At 47.0% G+C, this 25,430-nt stretch overlaps 1 protein-coding gene across 1 annotated transcript in view; it reads left to right on the forward strand.

Annotated features, from left to right (window-relative positions):
• LOC144123026 (uncharacterized) overlaps positions 1-25,430 on the forward strand; it is a 253,091-nt gene that overhangs the window by 53,793 nt on the left and 173,868 nt on the right. The window contains exon 5 of the mRNA XM_077655952.1: positions 23,767-23,799. Coding sequence (XP_077512078.1) covers positions 23,767-23,799 — 33 coding nt within the window. The remainder of the gene's footprint in view (positions 1-23,766; positions 23,800-25,430) is intronic.

The following is a 25,430-nucleotide window of genomic DNA, read 5'->3' on the forward strand; positions in this document are numbered from 1 at the left end:
GTGCCTAAGCCTGGATATACAAGCGAACGATTTATTTATGCTGTGATTAAGCTTGGCTAATCAGAGTTTGACGGTGAGTTAGACACGGTCGTTGAGCTGTGGTGTCACTGTTTAGTTTTCCTCTTTTATTGCTACGAGGACTGCCCGATGGTCGGTGAAGTGGTTTTGTCGGCTGGATAATCGCTCTGCCTGGTTCCGGTAGTACTGCGCGCGTGCACTGCACGCAGGCTAGTCGGCTCTCCCCCATGGCGTCTGTGCTCGCACGTCCCGGTGCGCCAGCTCGCTCTTCCTCAGTCTCTTACGCTAGCTTCGCGTGCTTGGCATTGCGGACCCTCTCCAGTGAAGCAGCTCGCCGGGCAATATCCGCCGGGTGGTCACACGCCGCTTTCCGACGAAGGCTCAAAGCCCCCGCTCACGCGCAACGCTGAGAGAACACGGCCCGGCCTCGCTCTCATGCATGAACCAGCTCGCACTGAATAGGGTAGCGCGGCGCTCCTTTTGCGCGGCAAGTCACATAGTCAGGCGGCGACGCAGCTGCTCAGGTCCGGTCAAATCGAGGTCACACTGCAGCCCAATGCGAAATTCGCGCCAGGCCAGTAACGCTTTTGCTTTAAAATTTGGCGGCTTCTAATAATAGTAATATTAATTGGTTTTGGCGGAAAGAAAATCCCGCAGTATCTGTCTCATACATCGGTGGACACCTGAACCGCGCTGTAAGAGAAGGGATAAAGGAGGGAGTGAAAGAAGGCTTCTGCTGCTGTTCCGTTCGGTAGGCCTTTTTCCTCGGTGTCGCCTAGATGACCCGCTTATTTTCAGGCGTTCATTTCAGGAAAGGGCCAAGCAGGTCCATGCCGATCTGTCGGAAGGGTATTGAGGGGGAAGCCTATAGGATTGGGCAAGTTGGTCTGACATGCTAAAGGGAATAATGGCGCAGCATCAAGTGACTAGGAAGGTAGGAGGGCGTGCTCTCCTGCAGTCCTAGTCACTTGATGCTGCGCCATTATTCCCTTTTGCATGTCTTGAGGGGGTTTAATAAGGCGCAGAAATCTTGCTAGTCGGGTGGGAGGGGTCTATCGTCGCTGACAATTTCGGAAGGTTTTCAGATAATGTGCGACATCGGCATACAGTCGCGGCCAGGAATAGTCTTGAATGAGGCGGAGGGTGAGAGAAAACCCAAGATGTCCAGCTACCGACTCGTCGTGAGAAGCATGTAGAACGCCTTCGCGGAGACTTCCAGGCACAAGGAGGTGGACTGTTTTGTTCGCTGCGAAGTCCTTCTTCACTATGACATCACTCTGTACACAGAATAAGGAGAATCCTCGCAGAACGAGGCAGGGGTGAAGAAACCTTGCCTTGCAGGTACTCGATGTAGCGTTTAAGGTCGGGATCCCAGCGTTGCTGCTGTGCAAAAGAGCTTTACCTAATGAGTTCCAGAAAGGCGTCCTTATCGTCGTCCGGCGGCGGTACGTCTACAGGGGCTCGTGACAGGCAGTTTGCGTCTGAGTGCTTGCGTATGGACTGGTAAACGACGGCGACGTCGAACTCCTGGAGGCGCAGGCTTCACCGAGAGGTGCGGAAAGAGGGGTCCTTCAACTTGGCAAGCCAGTACAGCACGTGGCGATCGCTGACTACCTTGAACGGTCGTCCATACAGGTAGGGGAGCAATTTCGACGTAGCCCAGATAATGGCAAGGAACTCCTTCTCAGTTGTCGAGTAGTTAGCCTCGGCATTGGAAAGGGAACGGCTAGCGTATGCGATGACTTTCTCCAGCCTGTCACTTTTTTGAACGAGCACGCCGCCTAGGCCCACGCTGCTTGCGTCGGTATGAACTTCAGTATCGGCGTTTTCATCAAAATGCGCGAGGATCAGTGCTGACTGTAAACGACGCTGATGTTTTTTCGAGGCTTCTCCTTGCGGTGATTTCCATTTAAATGGCATGTCTGCCTTCGTCAGGGGCTCGGCGATGCGCAAAAAGGCCTTCAGAAATCGTCTGTTATGCGCACAGTCCCAGGAATCTCCGCACTGCTTTCTAATCGGTCGGCGGTGGAAACTGTTTAATGGCAGCTGTATTCTGCGCGACTGGGCGTACTCCCTCCCTGCTAGCGATGTGGCCTACAAACAGCAGCTCTTCATAGGCAAAGTCACACTTCTCTGCTTTGAAGGTTAGGCCAGACGACTTGATGGCGCTGGTACTCTTCGAAGTGGCACCTACGGCAACCATGATGATTGATAGGAGTGGGACGCCAACTTGTTCATCCAGGGCACTCAGGCCAACATGCTGCTGTATGGTTTTCATCTAAGGGATGGCTTCATCTGTCGAAACCGTAATGATCTCGCAACGTAGGTCGATGATCGCCTGATGTTCATTAAGAAAACCCATGCTTAACATCACGTCGCAGAAACATATCTGTAGCGCAACGAAGTTCGGAAGATAGGATTAACTCGACGGTCACTCACGGTTTGTATCGTCCCGACAGCATAATGAGGTGACCTTCTGAGGCGCGAGTTTGTGGTCCGTCACAAGAGGACGTGATTTTCCTTGGATGTGCTGCGAATGTTCCCTTCATCATCGAATAATCGGCTCCTGTGTCGATTAGAGTGGTAACTTTCCGGCCGTAGATAGCCAGTTCGAAGTCAGATGTGCTTTCTTTGATATGGGGGCGTCATTCCGAAGTCGGATTGTGTCGTGGACGAGCTGCTCTTTGTTTGCAGCGTTGACGTCGGCGGTGCGGCATCTTTATGCGGCATGCTCGCTTGAGGATAATAGTCCACTCGTGTGCTAGGATCCTGACCTCAGTAGGTTGCCTTGTTTAGTTTTCTCGGCGGGGCTGGAGGACCTTCCGCGAACAGCCCATTGTTGGGTGTGGGGTTCGGCAGTCGTACTCTGGCGGGACCACAGGTCAGGAACGATGCATGCTCCGACCACCGCCACCACCAGTACAGGACTGCCGACGAGTTAAAGGAGTTGGGTAATGGGAGGAAGATTACGAGAGGATTTATTTACATATTTGCAGAGTTCAGAGATCAAAAGTGAGCTTCACTTTAAAGAGAGGATATTAACGTAAGATAATAGAGGATGCAAAAGCAGGATGGAGGAGGATAATCCACTGCACTCGCCGTCCAGTTTTATACAGTTCTTCATCCCTAGATTGCCCAGGCTGAGGACGCCCTAGGCAGAGTGGGAGTGGCCTAAAACTTGCATTCTCGCGCACAAACACGCACCACCGCACATAGGGACACGCCCACGTCACATGTCGAGCCAGGGAGAGAGGAGGATGCCGTTGGGTCGACTGGGGAGGAGGTGGTTTTCCGGCCAGCCGTAAGTTCTCACCCGGTGCTGACACCTGTTTCTTCATTGCAATAATCCGACTGGAAGGCCGGAGCTTCAGGTCGGCCTACTTGACGCCAAAGTGGTTGTGCCATTAGCCGGGCCGGCGAAGGTACCGGACGACGACCGCCAACCCGCCGCCGCGGCCGCATTAGTTCCCCCTACTTAGTCACGACATTTGGGGATTAGCTGCCGCTCGTTTACTGCGGCGGCCTCTCCTCTGCGCCCGGAATTCCCCTCGGGCGACCCTTTTCGGGGTACTCGTGTCGAGAACATGGGAGCGATGCTTATCGCGTTGCTCGGGACCATCCCGAAGAAGGTTAGCTTTAGTTTCTAGCAGGTAAGAGTTGCTGTCTCCGTTGCTAATGATGAGACCCGCTGGCGCCGATCTTAGCAACTCCTCCGCGGCCCGGAAAATCTCGACTGGCCAGCGTTCCCTACCGCTGGGCATGAAGAGATGGCCCTGCGTCCACGTTGATTTCTTGGCTTGCAATATCAACGCCAAAGAAAAAACCGAACGCACCATACCACCATCAAAGGAAAGCATAGATGGGACATTATTTATTTATTTACGTTACGAGCAACAAAGCACTGCCCCACGCGCAAGCACCCTCAATTCACTCAAGACCACCAGGCTTCCTTGTAATCTCAAACAAAATCCTGGTTCACAATAATGACCCCTCAATTTTGCCCGAATTTAGGGTCAATGCGAGCGTCCGCGTCACATCTGAGGTCGCCAAGGACAGACTGCCGCGTTGTACGATGAACGGTGGTGTGTCAAGGCCTACAAATTTTAAATGAAACTTCATCCCTTATCGATCAAAGCTCTGATCTCCCTAAACCACCCGAATATCGAAAGTCTGCTTAAATTTTAGCCCATGCTCTGTTTAATTTACGGGTTCTTCTCAAAAAAGCAAGATCGCTCGAGGCTGAGAATCAATGTTCCAGCTCAGCTCTCAAAGATGCGACTGCGCATCTTCAGACCTTACTCATTCTCGTACTAGCGAGATGCTTAAACTCATTGTGTCAATGCGACATTTCGTCACCATCGTCTACACACCAAGCTGCTAGAGCTGTTCTCCAAAATGTTCTGCAGCCTCACTTCCTTCGGTTGCTCTCCGAATAAGACAACCGGCTAGCTAATCACGTGCCGCTATGCGTATGTATTCAAATGGGCACAAATACCCGTACTTTCTTTGCATCTGCAATGCATTACTTACACTGTCGGAAATGAGATAAACGATTGGTACCTAAACTAAGGCCCCAGTAGAATTTCAAAAGGTCGTTGGTTTCTTCGAGGATGGTTCACAAACCCTTCCTCTAGTGTCGTTCGGCTTGGAAGATGGACAGGAGGCGAGCTTGTAGATGATGACAGCAGAGCATATATTTACAACATACATATACAGAAAGTTAAACTGGAAAAAGCAGAACTGAATTTACAAAAGAACAAACTTTGCACTACCTTACTCATCGACCGGGCAGGTTAGAGCCTAATTAGCATCACATTACATGCTAAGCATGGAGCCCCAGCTCAGACTGGACTGGACTTGATTAACAAAGGACTAAGGGCGGTCATTTTCAGTGGCCCGCCCAAAGCATCAATTCTCCAATCAAATATAACATGCGAGATGGGGACAACCCCTTGGGTTGGGCTTAGCCTCGAACCCAGAGTCTTGTTAACAACACAAACTAAATAAACAACAAAAACGCCACCACTCTCTCTCAAGTGAGAGTATCCACACGCTCTCCCTTCGGAGCTAATCCTTGCCTCAGGCATGCATACCGTCACCCACCATCGGTCCGCGTCGCCCGTCAGCAACAGAGGAGGGGGCGAAGGGGCCCACGATGCTGCCGCGCTACCGACGGCGGGACACAGCTAATAAGCATGAAGGGGTTCGTCTGTCGCTCCGGGAAACCAGATTAAGGGTCGCCCCTGTCTTCCCCCATTTTTGGCGAGTCTTGCCTGTCCGCCATGACAGGTGTCCGTCACGGCCATCCTGGGAATGCGCTTTTGTTCACTAGCGCGTCTTCCCACATTCTTGGCGAGTACTGCCTGTCCGCCATGACAGGTGTCCGTCACGGCCCTCCTGGGAATGCGCTTTTGTTCACGAGGCACGGCGGGAAGCTGTGGGTGCCTTCCCGGCGATAGCCCACGTCGTAAGAGGGGGGTCCGTGCGTCAAGCGACAATTTTCGTTCCCGGTATGTACTCGGGGGCTCTCGCTTATACTGGGGAGCGGTTTCCGCGTGTGCCGGCGTCCTGCTTTCTGCAAAGGTATGCAGCTGGAAAAGAGGGGCGGCCTTACAGCCCCCAACCAAACTTGTCCTCCGATATCTACGGAAGATACAAAAAGAAACGTGTGCCCAATATTAAAACACGAAGAATTTTGCTTGCTCTCAAAGTCCATCTAAGCAAATAGAACATCGTATACTCGAGAGTCTTCGCTGCATTTTTGTGAGTGTCCTTATGAATTGGTAGCACGGTAGTTTGACTCTTTTCTAACTCAATGGGACAGTAACCATTGTCCAAGTTATGTGAAAGTACACCTACATCCGATCAACTCAAAGCATTTAGCCTCCAACAGCGTAGCCTTTCTCTCCTCGATTTCATGCACCTAAAAAAACTGAAATAAAAAGAAACGGCTACTTCGAATGACTACACGGGAGTGAAAGCTGACTCACCTCCCCCGAGTTGAAAGGATTAGTTTTTCAGACGCGCCCGCCGGGGTCATGCTCTGATTGATTGTACTGCTGTCAACTCGTGACAAACGGCAACTGAAAAAAATCCTTCCTGATCGCCACTGTCATCTCCACAGCCTCTGGAAGAGCTCAAAAGGCCTTGGTAAAGCATGCAAAGTCGAGACCCCGACTCCTGGCGACGAACCACATCCCGCTCGAGAAGCTATACATTTGTTCACGTCGCAAATAAGCTCGGCTACGCTTTCGCGCTGCGCGCTTCCCGGAATTCCATGCGGAAATTGAAGGACCCATCCTTCTCAAGTGCATGCGCCGAAAGCGCCTGCATACGGGATCTCTGTTTCTCGAGGTCCGCGCTCGCCTCCCCTGAATGTCACGTAACTTAGCACCTCCCGACCTTTCTGGTCGCTTTGCTTTCTTTCTTACCGCCTTTCTGTCATGTCGGGTTGGTCTGGGTCTTCCCGCAGGCCAATGCTCTTTGCAAAACCTCGCTCCTGGCTTCCTTCCAATATGCGGTCTTCCCTTTCGGTCAATACGGTTAGGTTTAGAACCACCTGCGCGGCCCGCCTGGCAACCAACTGCAGCCGTAAGTTTGTAAGGCCCAACGCGGGAAGGTTTTGCTTTTCCTTCCACCGCATTCTTTTCTTTGCTAACATTAGCAGCAGTCCGCGCAACTGAATTTAGGGCTTCAAGTTTGAACCGTTTTATCTTGGTTCTTGCCCTTTTCCTTTTTTTCAGCTTACGCTGTTCCTTGTGTATCTCCTCGTCGCAACTACCTTCTAGCTTTTCAATCGCACCTCGGAAACCTCCATCCCAGTCTAAACTGGTCTCTTCGCCTTCGCAGTGCGGTGTCAGCTCCGCACAGCGGACAGGTGAACCTTTTACTGCCTACAAGTTTGGCTCGTCCAAGTTTAAACTGGCCTCTTTGCAGCGCAGTGTAAGCTCCACACAGCCGACAGACAGACCTCCTTCTGCCCCCGAGTTCGGCAGTTCACTCTCTTGAAAGTTGTCCTCGACCGGCTGCTATCGCACTCAGTGCTTTCCTCAGAAACGCACTGCTCATCTAGAGTTGGGCGCTCGTTCTATGTCTCAGCTGGCTTTCAGTACTGCATTTTAAACCAGCTGCAGCTCCACACTTTTCATACGCCAGCTTCGCAGAGCTAGCCGCAACTCTGGCTTCTTCACTGACGCCGCAGTGACTCCACAACTCAAAGTTGCCCCAATTTAGTATTCCAAAAGGGTTCCACTCTGTTTCCCCTTCGATACCTTTACAAAGCCGCCTGTTCTCAGCCTCGGGTTCGACCTGCTCTAGCTCCGCTGCTGGTTTCTGCATAGCCTCTTTGAGAAATCTTCTATGCTCCTGCAGCTCTGCCTCTTGTTTCTGCCTTTCCATTTCCTCAGCTCTTTAACGCACCTGTTTTTTTTTTGCCTACCGTTGCGTGTTTTCCCAAGCCATTTCAAAATCATCTAATTCTGTTTCGAAATTTTTGATTGCATGGATAATATTCGAATCTCTCTTTTTCCTCCACATCCACTCCTCACTCATCGCATAAAAAAGAACAGTTCTGTCCTCGACTAACTTGGCTTTGCTCGCTCATGGTGTTTCTGAGCTACTACCCCTGTGCTACAGACATAGACCCGATCAACCAGCAGTTCAAATATTTAACCCAGAATTTGAAGCGTGGAGGATCCAAAGCAAAAACCAAGCACTCACCCGCAGATTCAGCACCATAACACCCGGTTCATCGCACCGCTTCCAGCCAGTTGTTGGATGTGGAGCTCGGGAGCCGTACTCTGACGGGACCACAGGTCAGGAACGACGCTTGCTCCGACCACCGCCACCACCATGACAGGACTACCCACGAGTTAAAAGAGTGGGGTGATGGGAGGAAGATTACGAGAGGGTTTATTTACATATTTTCAGAGTTCAGAGATCAAAATCGAGCTTCTCTCCGAAGAGAGGATCTTAAGGTAAGATCATAATGGAGGATACAGAAGGAGGATGGAGGAGGATGATCGACTGCACTAGCCGTCCAGTTCTTATACAGTTCTCCGTCCTTAGATTCCCCAGGTTGAGGACGCCCTCGCCAGGTTGGGAGTGGCCTAAAACTTGCGTTCTCGCTCACAAACACGAACCGCACATAGGGACACGCCTCCGTCACATGTCGAGCCAGTGAGAGAGGAGGATGCTGTCGGGTCCACGTCGACTGTGGAGGGGATGTTTTCTGACCAGCCTAAAGTTCTCACACTGTGCTGACACCTGTTTCTTCATTCGAAGAATCCGACGTGCAAGGGCGGAGCTTCAGGTCGGCCTTCTTGACGCCAAAGTGGTTGTGCCATTATCCGGGCCGGCGAAGGTATCAGGCGACTACCGCCAGCCCGCCGCCGTATTCCCACGCTTATCGTCCTCCACCGGGACCGAGGCAGCATTAGTTCCCCCTACTTAGTCACAATTGGGGATTAGCTGCCGCTCGTTTACTGCGGCGGCTTCTCCTATGCGCCCGGAGTCCGCCCGGGCGATGCTTTTCCGGATACTCGGGTCGGGAACGTGGAAGCGATGCTTATCGCGTGGCTCGGGACCACCCCGAAGAAGGTTAGCTTTGGCTTCCAGCAGGTAAGTGTGCCTGTCTCTGTTGCTAATGATGAGACCGCCTGGCGCCGATCTTAACGCCCTGCGTAGCTGCGACCCGTTGGCGCAAAACGGGTTGTGGACCGTGGTGGTGATTGGGAAAGGCGGCTTGATGAATCTTAGTCCTCTCGGCGCAGGTACTCGTCGAAATCTCGTGCTCATTGAGCGGGGTAGGATCTTGGGGCATCGATTGAGAAGCCACGGTGGCCCATTCTTCTGTGGGCGCAGCGCCCAAGAATGTGGCCGGGATCGGTGCAAAGGAATCAGAGCGGGTAGCGCTGCTCCCTGGCACTCCATGGGGCTGCATTTCTTGACTGAGCTTGCAGCGTACGTGGGCTGGCGGGCGATTGATCTTTTTGGGGTGGTACCCAAAGCCTTTGGCTGCAAATCGCGGTTGCTTACGTCAACCCTTGTGGTTCTGTGGCCGTTGGAGTCGGGATGCCATGTGCCTGTTATACTTTTTTCCCTACGTCCTTGACATTCGGTGCTTGCGGCTCTGGGGACGATGACAGCAGTCGTCGTAGCTCCTCGCAGACGATCTCACGGAAGATTTTCTGTTGGCTCTCACTGGGGGTCGCTAAGTTTTCCGCATAGCTCATGGAGAAGGCTGGTGGTGTCCGGTCGTACTGCCGTTCCCGGATGTCGAGGGTCTTCGAGATTGCAGGCGCTTCGGTTGTGAGGTCGGCAACGGTCTTGGGTGGGTTTCAGACCAATCCGGCGAAAAATTCTTTCCTGATATCCCGCTTCAAGATATCCCGCATCTCTTCTTTGTGATGTGAGGGTCAGCGGTCGAAACAGGCGGCACATCTCTTAGACATACACTAGAACGGTCTAATTGGTCAGTTGAATGCGCGTCTTGAGCAGTAGTTCGGCCTGCTTTTTGCCTACAGTGATTGTGAATATTTTCGCGAGTTCTTTTATAAATTCCTTTCACGTTCGCAGGGAGGCCCTGTGATTCTCATACCAAGTTTTAGTTGGGCCATTCAAGATGCTCACCACTCGGCTTTACATTTTGCTATATTTATTCATTTCCTGTTTGGACCTGACGTGAATTACAAAAATAGTATATTATAGGAACTGGAAAGATAACTTACTATAACCTACAATTATTACAAAATATAAAAAAACATTAGACAGTGTTAACAATGGCCACTTGCAGAAGAAAAATTTAGGCCTATTCCCACTCGTCGAGAGCGTTTCATTTCTGTTACTGGTATTAAAGGCGGATCTGGTGGATCAAAGGTATTGTGATGCGCCGAAATGTTGTAAGGACACTTAACCACTCGCGATTTGTAATACTCACGGTCCTCGCTGGAGACCCCCTTCTTTTGCCGACTGGCTGGCCCATCTGCACAAGTTGTCAATGGGCCTCCATCTGCATCTCTCACCGCCCCACCAATGGGCCCTATTAGGGCACTTCCTCCAACTCCCGTAACTTCCAAATCTATTCCGGAATGCCTTGGGCCACAGCACCACCGGCGGCTGCTCCTACAGCTGAACATTCAGCAGTCGCAAGCCGGACTCCACCCCTTTTTACTAATTTGTTGAAATGATGCAGATGAATGAATTCAGCAGTACAGGTCTAGGAATGAACGCAACGCGCCGCAGCTAACCGATTAGCTGGAATCAATACCAAGTTCATGTTATTTCTAAATATTCGTTTATTTTTTTCAAAAGAACGTTCTGGGTAATTAAATCAGTTTTGTGCAATCAAATCTTTATTTTCCAAAACCAACTTTTAACCAGCAGTTCAGTTTTGAGAACGTCAACCTAACCGCAAGCACTGGTGCTGGCGGGGACATTTCCTTCGCGAGAGAGTGACAACGGACCGGCTGCGAAGACGCATCACGTCGTATCACGTGCGGACCACAACCAAATCAAGGCTGTCTTCAACTGCAGTTCTCGTCCCGAGAATTTTTACGCGCCCGCACTGCAGGGACGCCACGTTTTGTCACATCGTACCGCAACTTGCCTCCCGCTACACCAAACTCCGAGGCTTACGCGCGATGCAGAGAGTAATAACGTAGCGCGGCGTTTCTTAGAGGACTTAAAATATAGGCACTTGCACTGAATCATTGCAGAACTACGAGCTGGTGCACAAGGTGTTCGAACGTTACAATACTGCCCTTCCCTAAAGCGTATAGAGCCGCTGAGGTGGCTGATTGGCCATGGCGCTGAGCTGCTGGCCCGAAAGACGCGGTTTAGATCTCGGCCGCGGCGGTCCAATTTCGGTGGAGGCGAAATTCTAGAGGCCTGTGCACTGTGCCATGTCAGTGCAGGTACCTTAAAGAACCCCAGGCGGCAGAAATTTCCGGAGCCCTGCTCTATGGCAGCTCTCATAGCCTGAGTCGCTTTGGGACGTTAAACCCACATAAACCAAACCTGAACCGTATAGATTGAGAGAGTGTACAGTGTGCCTGCTGACCTCTTCACGAGGAAATGTGGTAAAATCAGCGAGGACAACTTCGAAAAACAACTCCGCTAGAAAATTAAAGTGTATCAAAATATTAAGCAAGCTGCAGTTGTTGATTGTATTCTGCATATATCTGCTCTACAGTAATAAAAATTGCAAGGAAAATAACATAATAGAAGTCGCTTACATTTCTGTGATAGTTCAGTTACTTTTCTGCGGCTGTAACTGACCAATTACTTTCTAGATATAGTAATTACGGCTGTAACCGGTTAGTTACTTTCTGTAACCCGTACAAGAAGGTATTCGACCGCGCAATGCTTTCCAATATATGGGGCGCCTCTCTGAAGCCATTCAGCGTCTAACTGTAGATGAGAGACTCGGCGGCAATGTTCTTGATTAGTCGAGCTTCATTACACAGATGCGGCGAACATTTGGCAGTCTCGCTGCTCTGCCATAGGTCTTCAAGAAGAAAAATATGTATTGCAGCGTCCACCACATAGGGGAAGTGAGGCACTTTTACGAGGAGGCTGTCGTGCTTTCTCGGTGCACCAACACGCAGCTGCGAATACTTATCCGCAGCTGCGTGTGTGCATAGCCTTCACAAGTTATTCGCTAATGTCGATTGAATGCGCTCGCTCTCCTCAGTGCGACCGCAGTCACAGATATTCGCTCTCCAGCGCCTCCTCTAGCTCCAGTGGCGCTCCAGGTTTGGTGTGGTGGCGTCCCTCGTTTTGCCCGCATGCCCCCAAGAAATTTCTCAGGCGCGTCCGCGTGTGCCGAAAACCATCCGGAAACCAGAGACGGAGGGCTCCACGCAGCAGCTTCGGCGCCATTTATTGACTCCTATTTCCTCATCACAACTGTAATCATGACCAGCCACCACGGTGGCTGAGTGGTTATGGCGCTCGGCTGCTTACCCGAAAGAAGCGGGCTCGATCCTGGCCACGGTGGTCGGATTTCGATGGAGGCAAAATTCTGGAGGCCCGTGTACTGTGCGATGTTAGTGCACGTTAAAGAAGCCCAGGTGGTCGAATTTCTGGAGCCCTTCACTACGGCGTCCCTCAAAGCATGTGCCGCTTGGGACATTAAGCCCCAATAAAACCAAAAAATCTAATCATGACCTAGCTCTGTCATCAAGAGTGGAAGTTTTTCACGTTACTTTAGGTGTCGCTTCGATTATTGCTCCCCAACGGTAGAAGCCCGGTTAATGTTTTTTTAGCGTAAGGAGCTTGCGTGCCGAAATATCTTTGAAAAATTGAAAGGGACACGTAATCTCCGCCGTAAAAGTACGACGTAATGGCGTTAATGGGTTAAGCTCACTATAGATGCAGAATTTGTCATTCTGTACTTAACATTCATATTATCCCTGGGAGTCCTTATACAACTCCTCTCGCAGAAATGAAGCGGTTGCTTGTGGGACCCAGGGTGTCCTTCCCAAGCAACCTCTCGCGACCAAGCCTTAATTTTGCTGGCGGCGTGCATTCGGCTCACAATCAGGTGGGTAGGTTATGACGACGCCGTAAGGTTACATGACTTAGGTGGCCCACCTGCCTACTAGGTTGCTTCTCTGGGGATTTCGACGTCGGATTTTCTATGAGACATGCTCCTTAATTTATCGCGTTGAAATTAGGCACTTTACCATTTACAGTCCATCGAAGAGGGGCCGTCGCGCCATTCTGCTCGGCAGCAGAGTGCCTCAGCCGCTGACCTACTGCAAGCAGTACTGAACATTGCAATGTCTGGGTTCACAGACATGCTTGATTACGACTGCAGATGTGGATGTTTGAAGGCTCAGAAAAAAAGATTCCACAAAAAGGGCCAAATTCTAGTGCTGAATAAAAGCCGCTTTTGATGGTTTAGGGTTTTACCTTGCTTTGACTACTTCACAATCTAATGCATCTAAAAATATTTGCTCTCTGTCTCTTCCCCGGGAGTATGTGCAATCAAGGAATTCATTCTATGAAAGGCGCAGCATATTAGAGGTCTGCTCTCTCCTGAAGGGGTTAATTTTCTGAGTGGCGTGTTTGCCCGCTAGTTGACGCTTTTAAAGGCACCAGTGCTGACCCTGGGGGCGTGCGTTACCGCGCGTTAGAACACACACATCATTCGATCTACGACACGCAGAGTTTAGCGGCGTTCAGGATTATTTTATACCACACCCGTCTCTGCTCATTGCTCAGCACCAAGTCGTGGACACGGAGGCTAGAGTTCAGGCATAAACGTCCTCTCACCTTCCTGTCGTGCCAGCGCTGCGGCTTTCGTTTCTTGTCCAGAGGGAATTGCCAGAGCGCAGTCAGCGCTAACGAAAACCCAAGCTCAAATGCGGTCCCGTGACGACAGCGCCGCATTGCCGCCCTGGCGGCGAGCTGTAGCCGACTGGAAATACGCGCTGCCGACTCTCATCCAAATTTTCGGCAAGAACGCCATATGAAAACAACTAAAGTGGCGGCCTCATATTCTACAACAGAGAACATCGATATAATGCGCCGCTTCGTTTCGCATTATTTTCAGCATTTAACAAAATGACAGATTTACCTCGATGTTCACCTTGAAAACAATGATTTCTGACTTGTGAAACGCATTTCAGCTCAGCCGTGCTTCGTCGTCAATCATCTGCTACAGAGTACATGGGATTGACGAGCTTTTCATCTTTAATGAAGTTCGCTTTTCGAAATAGCAGTCAAGTTGGCAGATCTTCTTGAAGCCGCACCGCAGCCGGTACACCGCGGCGCTGTTATGGTGGATTCTGCCAGCTTCTCAAGCGTGTTGTGGGTACCGAGGTTGAGGAGCCGGGCAGTAGAGGTGGTGGGGGGTAGGCAGAGGGCGACGTTCGTGGAGCTCCTGAGGAGCGCGTTGATGCGGTCCCACTCCTTCTGCATGAAGAGGAGGTAGTGGAATGACTACGCCGTGCGTCTTGTTATGTAGGCTTGGGTCGGGCGGAGTGTGTTCCGTTCTCGCAGGCCCGCGCACCGGTTGGCAGAAGCCACCCTAACAGCACAACTGACTCGCCTCTCAGGTACCCGCGGCAGAGCGCACTCTATCACGTAGGCATCGCCCCGATCACCCATGCTACCGAGGGGTTCCCCCTAAATACAGACCTATGCTTCTTTCGCATCATCCTTCCCATCCCGAAGAACATGCACCACGAGCACGACGGAGAGCGGAAGGAATTCCGCGCCAAAGCCTTGCACAAGTTATACGGCGACAGTTCCGAGGTAGCCTACGTAGACGTGCCAGCATACTCGTCGGACTACCCACATGCTCCTAGCTGTCGCTAAATATCAGGCCCGATTATTCGCATCAGGCTTCATTACCAGGTTCATCCGAAATTGCGGAGGAAGCGGCCATTACGCTCACTCTAATCTCCACCTCTGCCACCAAAATTCTCCCCAACTCAAAATCCGCCCTATCCAATTTTTCCAAAGGCAAGGTATCCCGACCACGGCTTGGCTTTACACTTCTGGCACCCCACCTGACCCGTAATCGTTATCTGGACTCTCGCACACGCAGGTCTCTTAGGTAACAGGGAGGTCCACTCCTTCGCCGAAGGTCTCACTTTCCGGGCTAGAGTCGGACCCACTCCGCCACTCCAGGAGCGACTGCTTACCTTCAGGGATATTCTTACCGAATACCTAGGTACACGGTTTACGCGCCGCAGGCTCCCTCCCTAAACTTAACCCAGGCCTCCTACTGGCACCGACTCTAGACTCGTACTGCTCTCTACTATATTCTTTCATGTACCACTAACCCTATTCTCCTTCATGCCCGCTGCCCCGATCAGTTCCTCTCCTACTGTAAGCTCTGCGGGAAACCGGGGGAGTTTTTTCACGTCCTCTTCAAATGTCCCACCTTCCCACACCCTTGATCCCCAACCACGGCGGAGCCATACTGGGAGACTCTTGGCCAGCTCCGCTGCTGGTGACCAGTGCCGGTTAATTACCGACGCCCTAAAGCGGATAGCCCTCCAAGAGCGGTTCTTTGCCCTGTAAGGGCAGCCCCCTAAGGATTGTCTCGTAAGGATTGCCTAAGGACCTTCTGCATCACATTAGGAAATGACCGAAGCCAGCAGGCTGTTGACCGTAGTCATGCCGATTTCAACAAGGTTTTTGTTGAACGTACCCAACACAATTCTTGTTGAGTAATTTCTGTTGATTTTATGTTGAATCGTGTTGAATCGCGGCAGTCGTGTCTAAGCCTAACTAAATTAATTCAGGACTAACTTTGACATGCGTCGTGTAAACAGAAACTTATCACAATATGCATATTAAGAAAGCATACAGCACCTGTTCAGACTCTTTTCTTGGGCAGAAAAATGTGCTAGTAGTGCAATATGCTCTTTCAGGCATGCATTCTTTGGAGGATTTGTACGTTCGCTCATAAAAAGGGTGGTTAATAAGTGCTTTATTTCTGTTGTTTATGAAATATTCAAGGTCTTTAACTAACAGAACATCGCATGTGAGTTTATTACTTCTACTACACAAAAAATAAATAGTAACTCTAATAACTGATAAAACTTTGCTGATCGCTAGGCCACTACCTGCGCACATGCGGACACCCCTGTGTAGGAGTATATAAGGATGAATCTCAGGTGGCGCTTAAGATGAAAAAGTTGTGAACTCTTGGTTCTTGTTTCAGCCTCGTGTGCAATACTATTCCATGCTCTTTATCTGGTGGTTTTATAGGCGGGAGTGTATGTGTGTATTTATCTATGAGTGTGTATTTATGTATACATACACACACGTGTGTTTGTGCGTATGTGTAAAGCCCTACATGACTGGGGCTGCTTCACGTGAACGTGAAATTGCCGCAATAAATATGAATATACCACCGAAAATTGCATTGGTAGTTGGTCATCTGTTGCAATACGAAGCTATTCCAGGAGGAATTTTTTTACCACCACACAGATTCAAAATGATTTGTTGACAACCCTCGTAATTTCAGCATGAATTCAGCATGAAAGCAATGCAGAATATGTGTTGAGAATACTCAACTCTAGCACGGCGGCCACTTTTCTGTTGACATTCTACTCGGCCTCAATAATCGACCGACCCAACCCCTTCCTGGTCTCAATAGCCTGTTGAGCCCGCTCAGAAGAACGTCAACACGACCTCAACAAGCATTTTTGTATTAGGGCATCCCAAATGCCTTTCTGAAGCAGTACGCGCAATGGTGCTCTAGGCATATATGTGTCCTATTTAGAAGATCCATAGGGGAAGGAGCCCTACCCGATCACTGGTGAGTTGCGAGAGTTAAATCATTGCATAAAACTGGTGACCAAACACACATGCCAAACTATCACTCTATTTCGCTTACTTCTACAGCATGTAAGACACTTGAGCACATTATTCATAAACCTTTATCTACCTTTCATGAAGAACATAAAGTATTATCGAGAGTTAAACATGGTTTCAGAAAATGATACGCAACATGTACGCAGCCAATACAGACAATCCATGATTTTTCAGAAACAATAAACGAAGAGAAACCAACTTATGCAAGATTTATCGATTTTCGCAAGGCTTTCGATACGGTTTCTCATAAGTTAATATGTTAATTGAGTTCTGTAATAAAAAATATAAACTAATAACCTGGATTAAGGTTTACCTGACAAACAGGTGCCAGTTTGTTACACTCAATGGTGTCCTCTCAGTTTACATTCCCGTTCAATCAGGGGTCCCCTAGTGATCTGTGCTTCTCCCGCTTTTGTTTATAATATTTATTAGCGATATTGTCCATGATCTCTCTGTCCATGTTCATTTATATGCTGATGGTTGTGTCCTCTATGAACGAATTAATTCAATTAATGATAAAATCAGTATAAATAATGATGTTGAGAAGGTGGCGCGTTGATGTGACATGTAGTACATGGCGATAAATTTTGATTAAAGAATATATATGAGAAAAACACCTAAAAGACTCCTCTCCTCTATCAGCATGGTACTTCCGATAGTGCCTTCTCTGAGGTAACATGCTACAAGTATCTAGGCCTATGGATTTCCAATAATCTTTCCTGGAACAAACATATTGATACGTCTCGTCAGATGCTCTTCGTGCAATATTCTTCTTGAGGCGCACACTACAGTGCACTATTCCTGAAACACGTTTCATTGCGTACAACACTATTGTGTGGCCAATCTTAGAATATGCCGTAATGATCTGGGACCCATATACCAAGATTAATATTCACAAATTAGAAAGGGTAAAAAAGCTGTAAGATTTATCTATAATTCCTATGGCCGCACCGCTATCACTAACCTTCTCTTAAAAAGTGGCTTACCACTCGTTACTGATAGGAATCGTGTTTGTCACTTGAAATTCTTTTTCCAGTGAATTAATGGGCATTACAACATTAACATCTTCAAAATTTTTAGCTACTCCAGTGGTTATGCTACACGTCTGCGACATTCTCTTTCCGTAAAATCTTTATCCAAAAGAACGAACTGCTACAAATATTCCTATCTTCCTAGAACTATTACCGAATGGAACAACCTTGCTTCTCATTTACTAGAACAAAGTTCTTTGTCCCATTTTGAAGCGCTGCTGTAGTAAGTGACTAATTTTTGAGTGTTCGTTTCCTCGGTAATTTGTGTTATTTTACTCAGAGTGCTTGATTATAACCTGTTACATGCTTGGCTCGATGACTAGAGTGTATGTATTCTAATGTGATAATGGTACAGAGTGATGTAATTTCGCTGCGGGTGACACCTTGTCTGCTGTATTTATGTATTTTTTTGCTCTTATACAAATTTACGTACCTAGCTGCGATGGTCTTGTTTTCAAGACCGCAGTGTTTATACATACACAAATAAATAAATAAATAAATAATATATTACCCAATGTTGTCGACACAGGAGTCACTGACATGTCCCGTCAGGTCTTAACGCTACAGCGTTAAGCAGCTCGTGTCACACAAATAGCTGGTGTCGGCGTTGTTGACTTTGTAACACGAGAGCCTCCAAACAAACAGTATTGTGGAGCTACGCGGAATCGAACCCAGGTCTCTCAGACTGCGGGAAGAGCACGCACAGAGCACGCTACGAAGGCTCAAAGTGGGCCTAATGAATGCATTGTGATCTTTGACTTCTTGAAATGTCTTTTTGTGCTGATGCGTACATGACTAATACGCTGGCACCGCTGCAACACGCGGTCGCGTTCCACATATAAAGTCGAAGCTTCAGCGTCCTCTAATTTTTTTATTCTTACTGGAAGTCATCGATCCTACTATCCCAAACTGACGCACTTAATCTTCGTATGGGATGCCTAGGGAAAAATATTGTTTTTGTCAATCAATCAATCAATCAATCAATCAATCAATTAATAAATCAATCATACAATCAGCGAATGTGTTGTAATTTCTAATGTGCCTCAATTCCTTTTCCTTGGACCGTTATTTTTTTATTAAAAGCATTCGTTGTGGTATGCCTCCAGTATTCGTCCCTTTGCGGATAATTGTGTTTTCTTATCTGCTACCCAAATGACTGCATTGCACAACGGGATGACTTGAATAGGATTGCCAAACGGCGTAGGAAAAAGTAGACATGTATAACATGCAAAATCTCCATATATGCGGCGTCACGAAAAAAACCCAGATGTATTTGCTTATAGAATAATGAAATGAATTAATGAAAAATTGTCTTCAGTATCAGAATAGAAATACCTCGGCGTATGCGCATGAATAACCCCTAATCAAAGTTGGCAGCGTCATGTCAACTATGTCACTGGAGAATCTTGTCGCGTTCTTGGCTTTTTAAGCCGTTGTGTTATTTAGTTTCATTCAGAGGAAAAATAGTTATTTTTCAAGATTAACGTAACCTCACTTCTACAAGATTATCGCTCAATATGGGATCATTGGCATAAAACAGGTCTAAATTTTCTAAGTTACAATGTATGGGTCTGCAGTATGTCTAATTATAGAAGGAACGTCATGATTTCATGTCCAAAAATTTCTTTGGAATGACAGTCGCTGGAAAAAAACGCAAATATTCCTTGCAGTTAAATCTTTTTCAGATTATTTAACAATTCAAGAGTGGCATAGACCGTGACCTGCACATTGATGCCAAAAGCACTGTTTCCCTACGGCTTTTCAATCCACTAAATATAAACGAAATTACGAGGGGACGTATTATGCAACTGTCCATCGTCCATTTGGTCGTCTGTTATTAGTTAGAGATATACCCGTGGTTTTCAAGGATCGGCGGGGCACGACCCGACCATTGGGTGGTTGGCGACCCGACATCACCAGTGGCTCCAGTATTCATAAATGGTAGCCACTGGTGAGGAGCATCGCAGCGCTCTGTCAACAGCAGGCAACCCGTCATCACCACTGGCTGCCAGTGGCTGCGATACGCAGCCAATGGTGATGGCCGGTCGTCAACCGCCCAATGGTCGGATCGTTCCCTACATACCCTTGAAAACCACGGGTATATATCAGCGACCAATATTAAAGGACCAAATGTTCAACAGACAGTTTTTATCATACGGCCCCTGTGAATTTCACGTATAGGTATGCTTTTTTGCCAAGGTGTATAAGAGAGTGGAATAGGCTATCTGAAGAGTTAATGTGGATTATGTGTAGAGATTCATTCGCTTCAGCTCTGTAAATCTACTGATCTTGGATTGAACCGGTGATGTGTTAAGTTTCATTGCCTGTATAGCAGTTTGCTATCTTCATATTTGTACAATATAATCCATAGTGCCATTTTGTGGCGCCTTTATATTGAAATAAAAAATAAAATCAATAAATCGATTAATCAACCTTTATTAACACAGTAAAATTCTGGTATTCTTACATATAATATTAAGCTGGAGGTTAAAAAGAAAAGCTGCCCGGGGATCTCCCTTGTGAAATAAAACAAGAAATCTTTTTATTATGCACGCACAAGTGGAGATTTTTTTTTTGGAAAAGACCCAAGTGCAGAAATCGAAACTAAGCCAGATTTCTGCTGCAACGGAAAACTCAGCCTCTGGTCTTACTTTCGCAAACGTTGTGAGAACGAAAGGCGGCCAGTAACACTTAGAAAGCCTGCGCGCAAATCTTATGCAAAATCACACTTGAGCCAGGTCCTTCTCCAAGAAAACTACAGCCAACAAATAGACACCACACAGGGAGAACACACGTACACGTGGCTGACTAGCAAATAAATTTTGCTCAAGCAAGCACATATATAATTGGATGATTGAAAAGAGGTGAAGGAATGCTGCGTGAAGCGGACGATCAGAACTAGTCAGGATGTAAACAATGAATTTACAAAAAGATAAAAACACTTGAATCTATTACCCAAGTAAGCCTTTTTCCAGAAGTAAGGCCGGCGGCTTAAGTACAAGGTGTGATTCGGTTCCAGAACACGGCTGGGATTATATTGGACACCTTCCTGGAGTTCATTTGCACCTACGTGTTAGCAAGAGTCACTTGTTTCGATGGAAGAAGTTTCATCCAAAACGATGTGACTGCGGCATGGCTCGGGTGGCACCGCACATGTGTAAATTATTTTAGCTGCTTTTCGGAGAGAGGTGCAGGATGCACTGTGCGACATGCGGTCTCCACATACGTCGATGGTTTCATTGTCCTTTGTGGTGAAGATGTCGCACTTGATATCGGTCACTGCAAGGACACTGTTTTAGAGACCGTCCACGCCTGCTGTCCTGACCTTGATTTCATATCAGAACTACCACATGACTAGATCTTCCTGGGTCTAGAGCTCAGTTTAGCCCGTAGAAGTATCAGGACCGAGCCAAGAAACAGTTCTTCCCGTATGCCTCTAGCCACTCGAAAATCGTGAAACAAGGATTGACGACTGCGTTACTTCCGTCTGAGCTGGACCTTCGCCACGTAGACAGGGCAAATAAAACAAGCTGGGTTTCCTACAAACATTTTATCTGCTATGTGTGAAATGTTGATGCTGTGGAATGAGGCATTCGCAAGGTCAGAACGTCCAGGTAGTCCTTGAAGGAAGTGTCCGAAAGCCAGAAGTCGACATCCCATTCAGAAATGGGTTTGCTCACATTTTGAAAGATTGCCGCAGGGTGCGAAGGTTCTGTGCATTTTCCGCGCCTAGGAAAGCTTCGCAGACATTGGGTACGGAGCCCAAGTGTGACACGAGACATTAAAGAGCATACACGTCGTGCAAGGTCGGCGGTGTCCATAGGTTTCCTTTGTCGTCTAGGAGAGGGGGTTTTGGACACCGGTAGATACTTTAATGGACGCGCTATTGAACACGGAGGACATGTCAAAGACGTTCCGACAGATACTTCGCTCAGCTTTGCAAGTCCTGTGAATCGAGTGGATACATTCCCTTCTTGCGATCCAGTTTTCCTAGCCAAAACAATCAGGAGCTAAGACACAAAATTTTGGAAGCAGTGGCAATTGCCCATCGCAGTGAAGCTTCCATTAGCACTCTCTCTGCCGCTCTCACCGATAAAGAACTGAGGCACCTTGGTTGAGTTTGCCGATTCTCAAGTTCAGCGCATCAATCACCTGGTAAATGCTCTGGTTTGATGTTTTTAACTCTCCTTGGTGGTTTTCCTTTTTTGAACACCCCCCCCCCCCCTCCCACCCACCCATTCCTTTGTTCTTGAAAACGTCTCAGGTATTATCGTCCGTTGGGGCCCTTTGCAACACGGAATGTAGTTTTTCATGTTCGTTATTTTCCCCCCGTGCCGTGACAACTTCTGATTGCCCGCATACCGTCCCCTCTGTTTCCCTCCTCTCTTTCATCCACGTACATATGTCCTTTGAATAAAATTCAGTTGTTAGTCAGCCTCGTGTAAATGTGCTCTTCTTTGTATCGCGTCAATTTGTTGGCGGTAGCTCTCTTGGACCATATGCCCCAACTGGCTCAGAAACAAATTCTGCAGATACAGCTGATGTAGGGATAAAAATAAGCCAAATCCACTCGTGGCAGCCTTCGTTGTCAGCTTGAGCCTCAAAGGTCGGACGGTTTCGAGCACAGTTTCTCTTTTTCGTCTCCCAGCGCTACTTTCTGGCTACGTGCTTAGGACCTAAAAAAAATTGGCGGAACATATGGACCCAGAAGAAAATGACAACAATGGGGTCATTAGCACCGCAGCCGATGAAAAAAGGACGCGCCTGTGCTATCGTGAACGGTAAAGGGCTTTATTGAGCTAGCTGGCAGTAGTGTTCTCGATTCATTGTTGCAAATGAAATAGCCGAGGCAGACAGGAAACGATAAAACCAGCCATTGTCCGGTCGTTTTGTGCCCTGTACGCGTCTACACGCTCGCTTCTACTCACAAATTTAGAATGGCACACTGAAGTTAGGTGTATTCTACATTCCATACAGTTTAGACAGTTTATTTTCAGCTGCCGAAGTGCGAAAGATAGAAAAGAAGGCCTTCACGTGAATCCTTGCGGCAGGAGCCTGCTATTCGTTTTTGCTTGCTTGTGTATTATTGTCTCTGTGGGGGACAGCCTCTGATTATGTGCAAACAGAGGCACAGCCGTTCTTCTGACTGCACACAATTCGTTCGGTAAATAATATCTGCTGTATTCATAGCATATTTACTTTCAGAGATTATGTTGACAAGCAGATGTTGAAAAAAACTGTTGAAATCAAGTTGTTTGGGTTCAACTAGGTGCAATCCAGAGTACGAAATTGAAAAGAGTTAAAATGCAAAGTTCACATTCTAAATTTCGGACTCTGATTCTCATTTTCATAATGATTCAATGTTCACATCAAGTTTTAGTTAAATCGTAGAGTTGATATAACGAACATGTAACTTATATCACTTAACAGTTTGGATGGCGCTAGGTTTGTACGGATAATAAATTAGCGTTTTTCTCAGTTTACGTCTAGGTGCATTTACCTCATTTTGAAAAAAGAAAAATAAACCTTTCAAGTGAGCAATGAAAAACTCCAATGGTCAAACGGCTGTAAACAGAAGAATGAACTGCTGAGACTAAACCAAATACCAGGAAAAGGAAAAGCTCAAAAAATGTATATTAAACACCATATAAAAGGTATGATTTAACTTGTCGTTTCGAGTCGGAAGAAGCATTCGTGCACTTACGAGTCTTGAAAACGCTTGAAAACGCGAACGTGTGCTTTGAATAGTTGGTTTTAAAGGAGGTCCATGTAAGTTCGAGACAGTTTATGCGTGAATGCAGCCTATTTATGAAACGTTATCTAAAAAGTATTCATTATTGTAATCCTTTAATTGAATTAGAGTAATCCTAGGCTACAGTTTAATTGGAGAGACATGGAAGAGGCCTTTGTCCTGCAATGGGTGTACTCACGCTGATGATGATGTTGATGATAATGAGACTTCAGTTAACCATTAGTCAACGGTCCTCTTTAATACCATCCGAATCTTTCTGAGGAAATACGACGTGTGATTATGATGCCCTATCTATGAAAATTTTCCTGCATTCTATAGTCTGTATTTTGTGTGTCTGTGCACGCCTGGAAAGCAGATTTCAGCAAGTTTTAAAATGGAATATGACATACTGCTTCCCAGCCCCCCCCCCCCCCCTCCCCAACGTCTAAATGAAAAAAAAATTAATTTGCTTGAAGTGAAATTATCTTCTGAGAAATTACTTTTGAGAAGTCATTTTTTTGCAATCCAGAAGTTTTCACACGGTCTAGACGTAAGGCTACCTCCCAAGGTTAGATATCATGCGCATTGTGACAGACGTTTCCGCCTCTTCATATAATGAATTGTTTGCTTCATTTTGCTTCATTTCAGATAAAGATAAATTTGAGACCGAGCGCATCTATGGTAAGTCTCTTTTCTTCGAGACACTGATGCATGTTACACGCCGCACCGCCTGAAATTTTTAAACTAACCTACACGCAGAGTTTATTAAGGGAGATAAAAAATGTTCATGGAGTTCCAAACAAGATTTCTTTTTGTATCATGTACGCCTACTAGCAGAAGCGTGTCCAACATTCTCGATCAAACATGTTGAAAATTGTATGATTGTGAGACGCTGCTCTGGAAATATTGAAGGTAATGGTCCATTTTCTGATAAGTAGTAAAATCTTTTAAGTGTTTCCATCGATCGCATCGAACAGTCAAGACTGCCATAGAAAACCAATGAGGAACGCTTTTAAGAATAGCAAAAACGTTAATAGAAAATAATATACCTGACTGCCGTCGGGTGATCTGCGAATAAATTGATTGTTATATGTAAATCTTTCATGATATCAAAAATTTGCTTTCACAAAAACGATTCGCGCTCAAAATTCTTTTTTAATAATTTTTGGGTATGTGTCGGTTTCCAGCGTGTTCTTTTATGACCAATGTTGATGGGACACGGATGAAAATGTTCGCTTAATAGAATAAACGTTTGACTGCTTTAAAAGGGGCAGTTTTTTTGGTGGAAAATCCTATATCAAAGGGGGAATCTCACCCCATGTGATTTCAAAGTATCGCACAATGCATTCTTTCAACTTTCTTTAAAGACTATCGGTTATATTTTTAAAGAGTGTTCTTCTTTCAATAACAGACAAATGTCTTTTTTTAGCACAAGAAATCTCGGAACAGTATACGCATAGATTTCATCTTTATTGAACCTAAATTTTATTATCAGTCCCCATTTCTTCAATTTTCCAGTTTCTACACAAGGCTATAGATGTGTGTTGGTCTGCATGCTGCTTTTATGCCGGGATGTAGAATCCAAATGCGGATCTTTTGAGGCTAATGCAGACACTTCATAATTATCAAAACAATTGCTTGGAGCTCACACTTAAGTTAACAACCGAAATGATGGCCCCAAAATTGGGGAATTCAAAAACTAATTCATGAATTGAGTACGCTCTTCGCTTATGTTCAGAAACAACGTATTGTCAACATGGAGCGAACAACTCATTTCTTGCAGTAAAAAATTGTAGACTTAAAAGACCGCAGTAGGCATTCTAGCATAGTCGATTTCGGTGGATGTAAGTCGGCAGATAAAAAAGAACAATCAAACAAATACTGTTTTTACCTAAATCATCTCCAAAACATGGAAGGTCCGTTGTATTTTCGGGATTACAATGAAAAACAAATGGCGCTTCATAACACTACAAACTTAAAAGAGAAAGAAGTATCAATCTAGAATGAACACTCAAAAGCAGCCACCTGGAAGCGAAAACTTCAATGGGGCAGAGATAAAGTTAATAAAAATAACGGAAAGATTGTGTTCCTCTCTGGGCACCCTCTGACCGAGTCATGCTCGTGATTTCTCGCTCAAAAAGCCGACGCCGACAACGCCGGCCCCGGATATTTAGGACAACGGGGCATTTAACGCTGCCGCGGTAACACAGGCCCAGCTTCAGTTGGTACCCTGTGTCTCTGAAATATCGTCAAGAATCCGGAAATTTTTTCGGCAACAATTTTTTTTTTTTGCGGAGAGGTAATCCCAGTAC

This window comes from Amblyomma americanum, chromosome 3 (assembly GCF_052857255.1).
Source record: "Amblyomma americanum isolate KBUSLIRL-KWMA chromosome 3, ASM5285725v1, whole genome shotgun sequence".
NCBI lineage: Eukaryota > Metazoa > Arthropoda > Arachnida > Ixodida > Ixodidae > Amblyomma > Amblyomma americanum.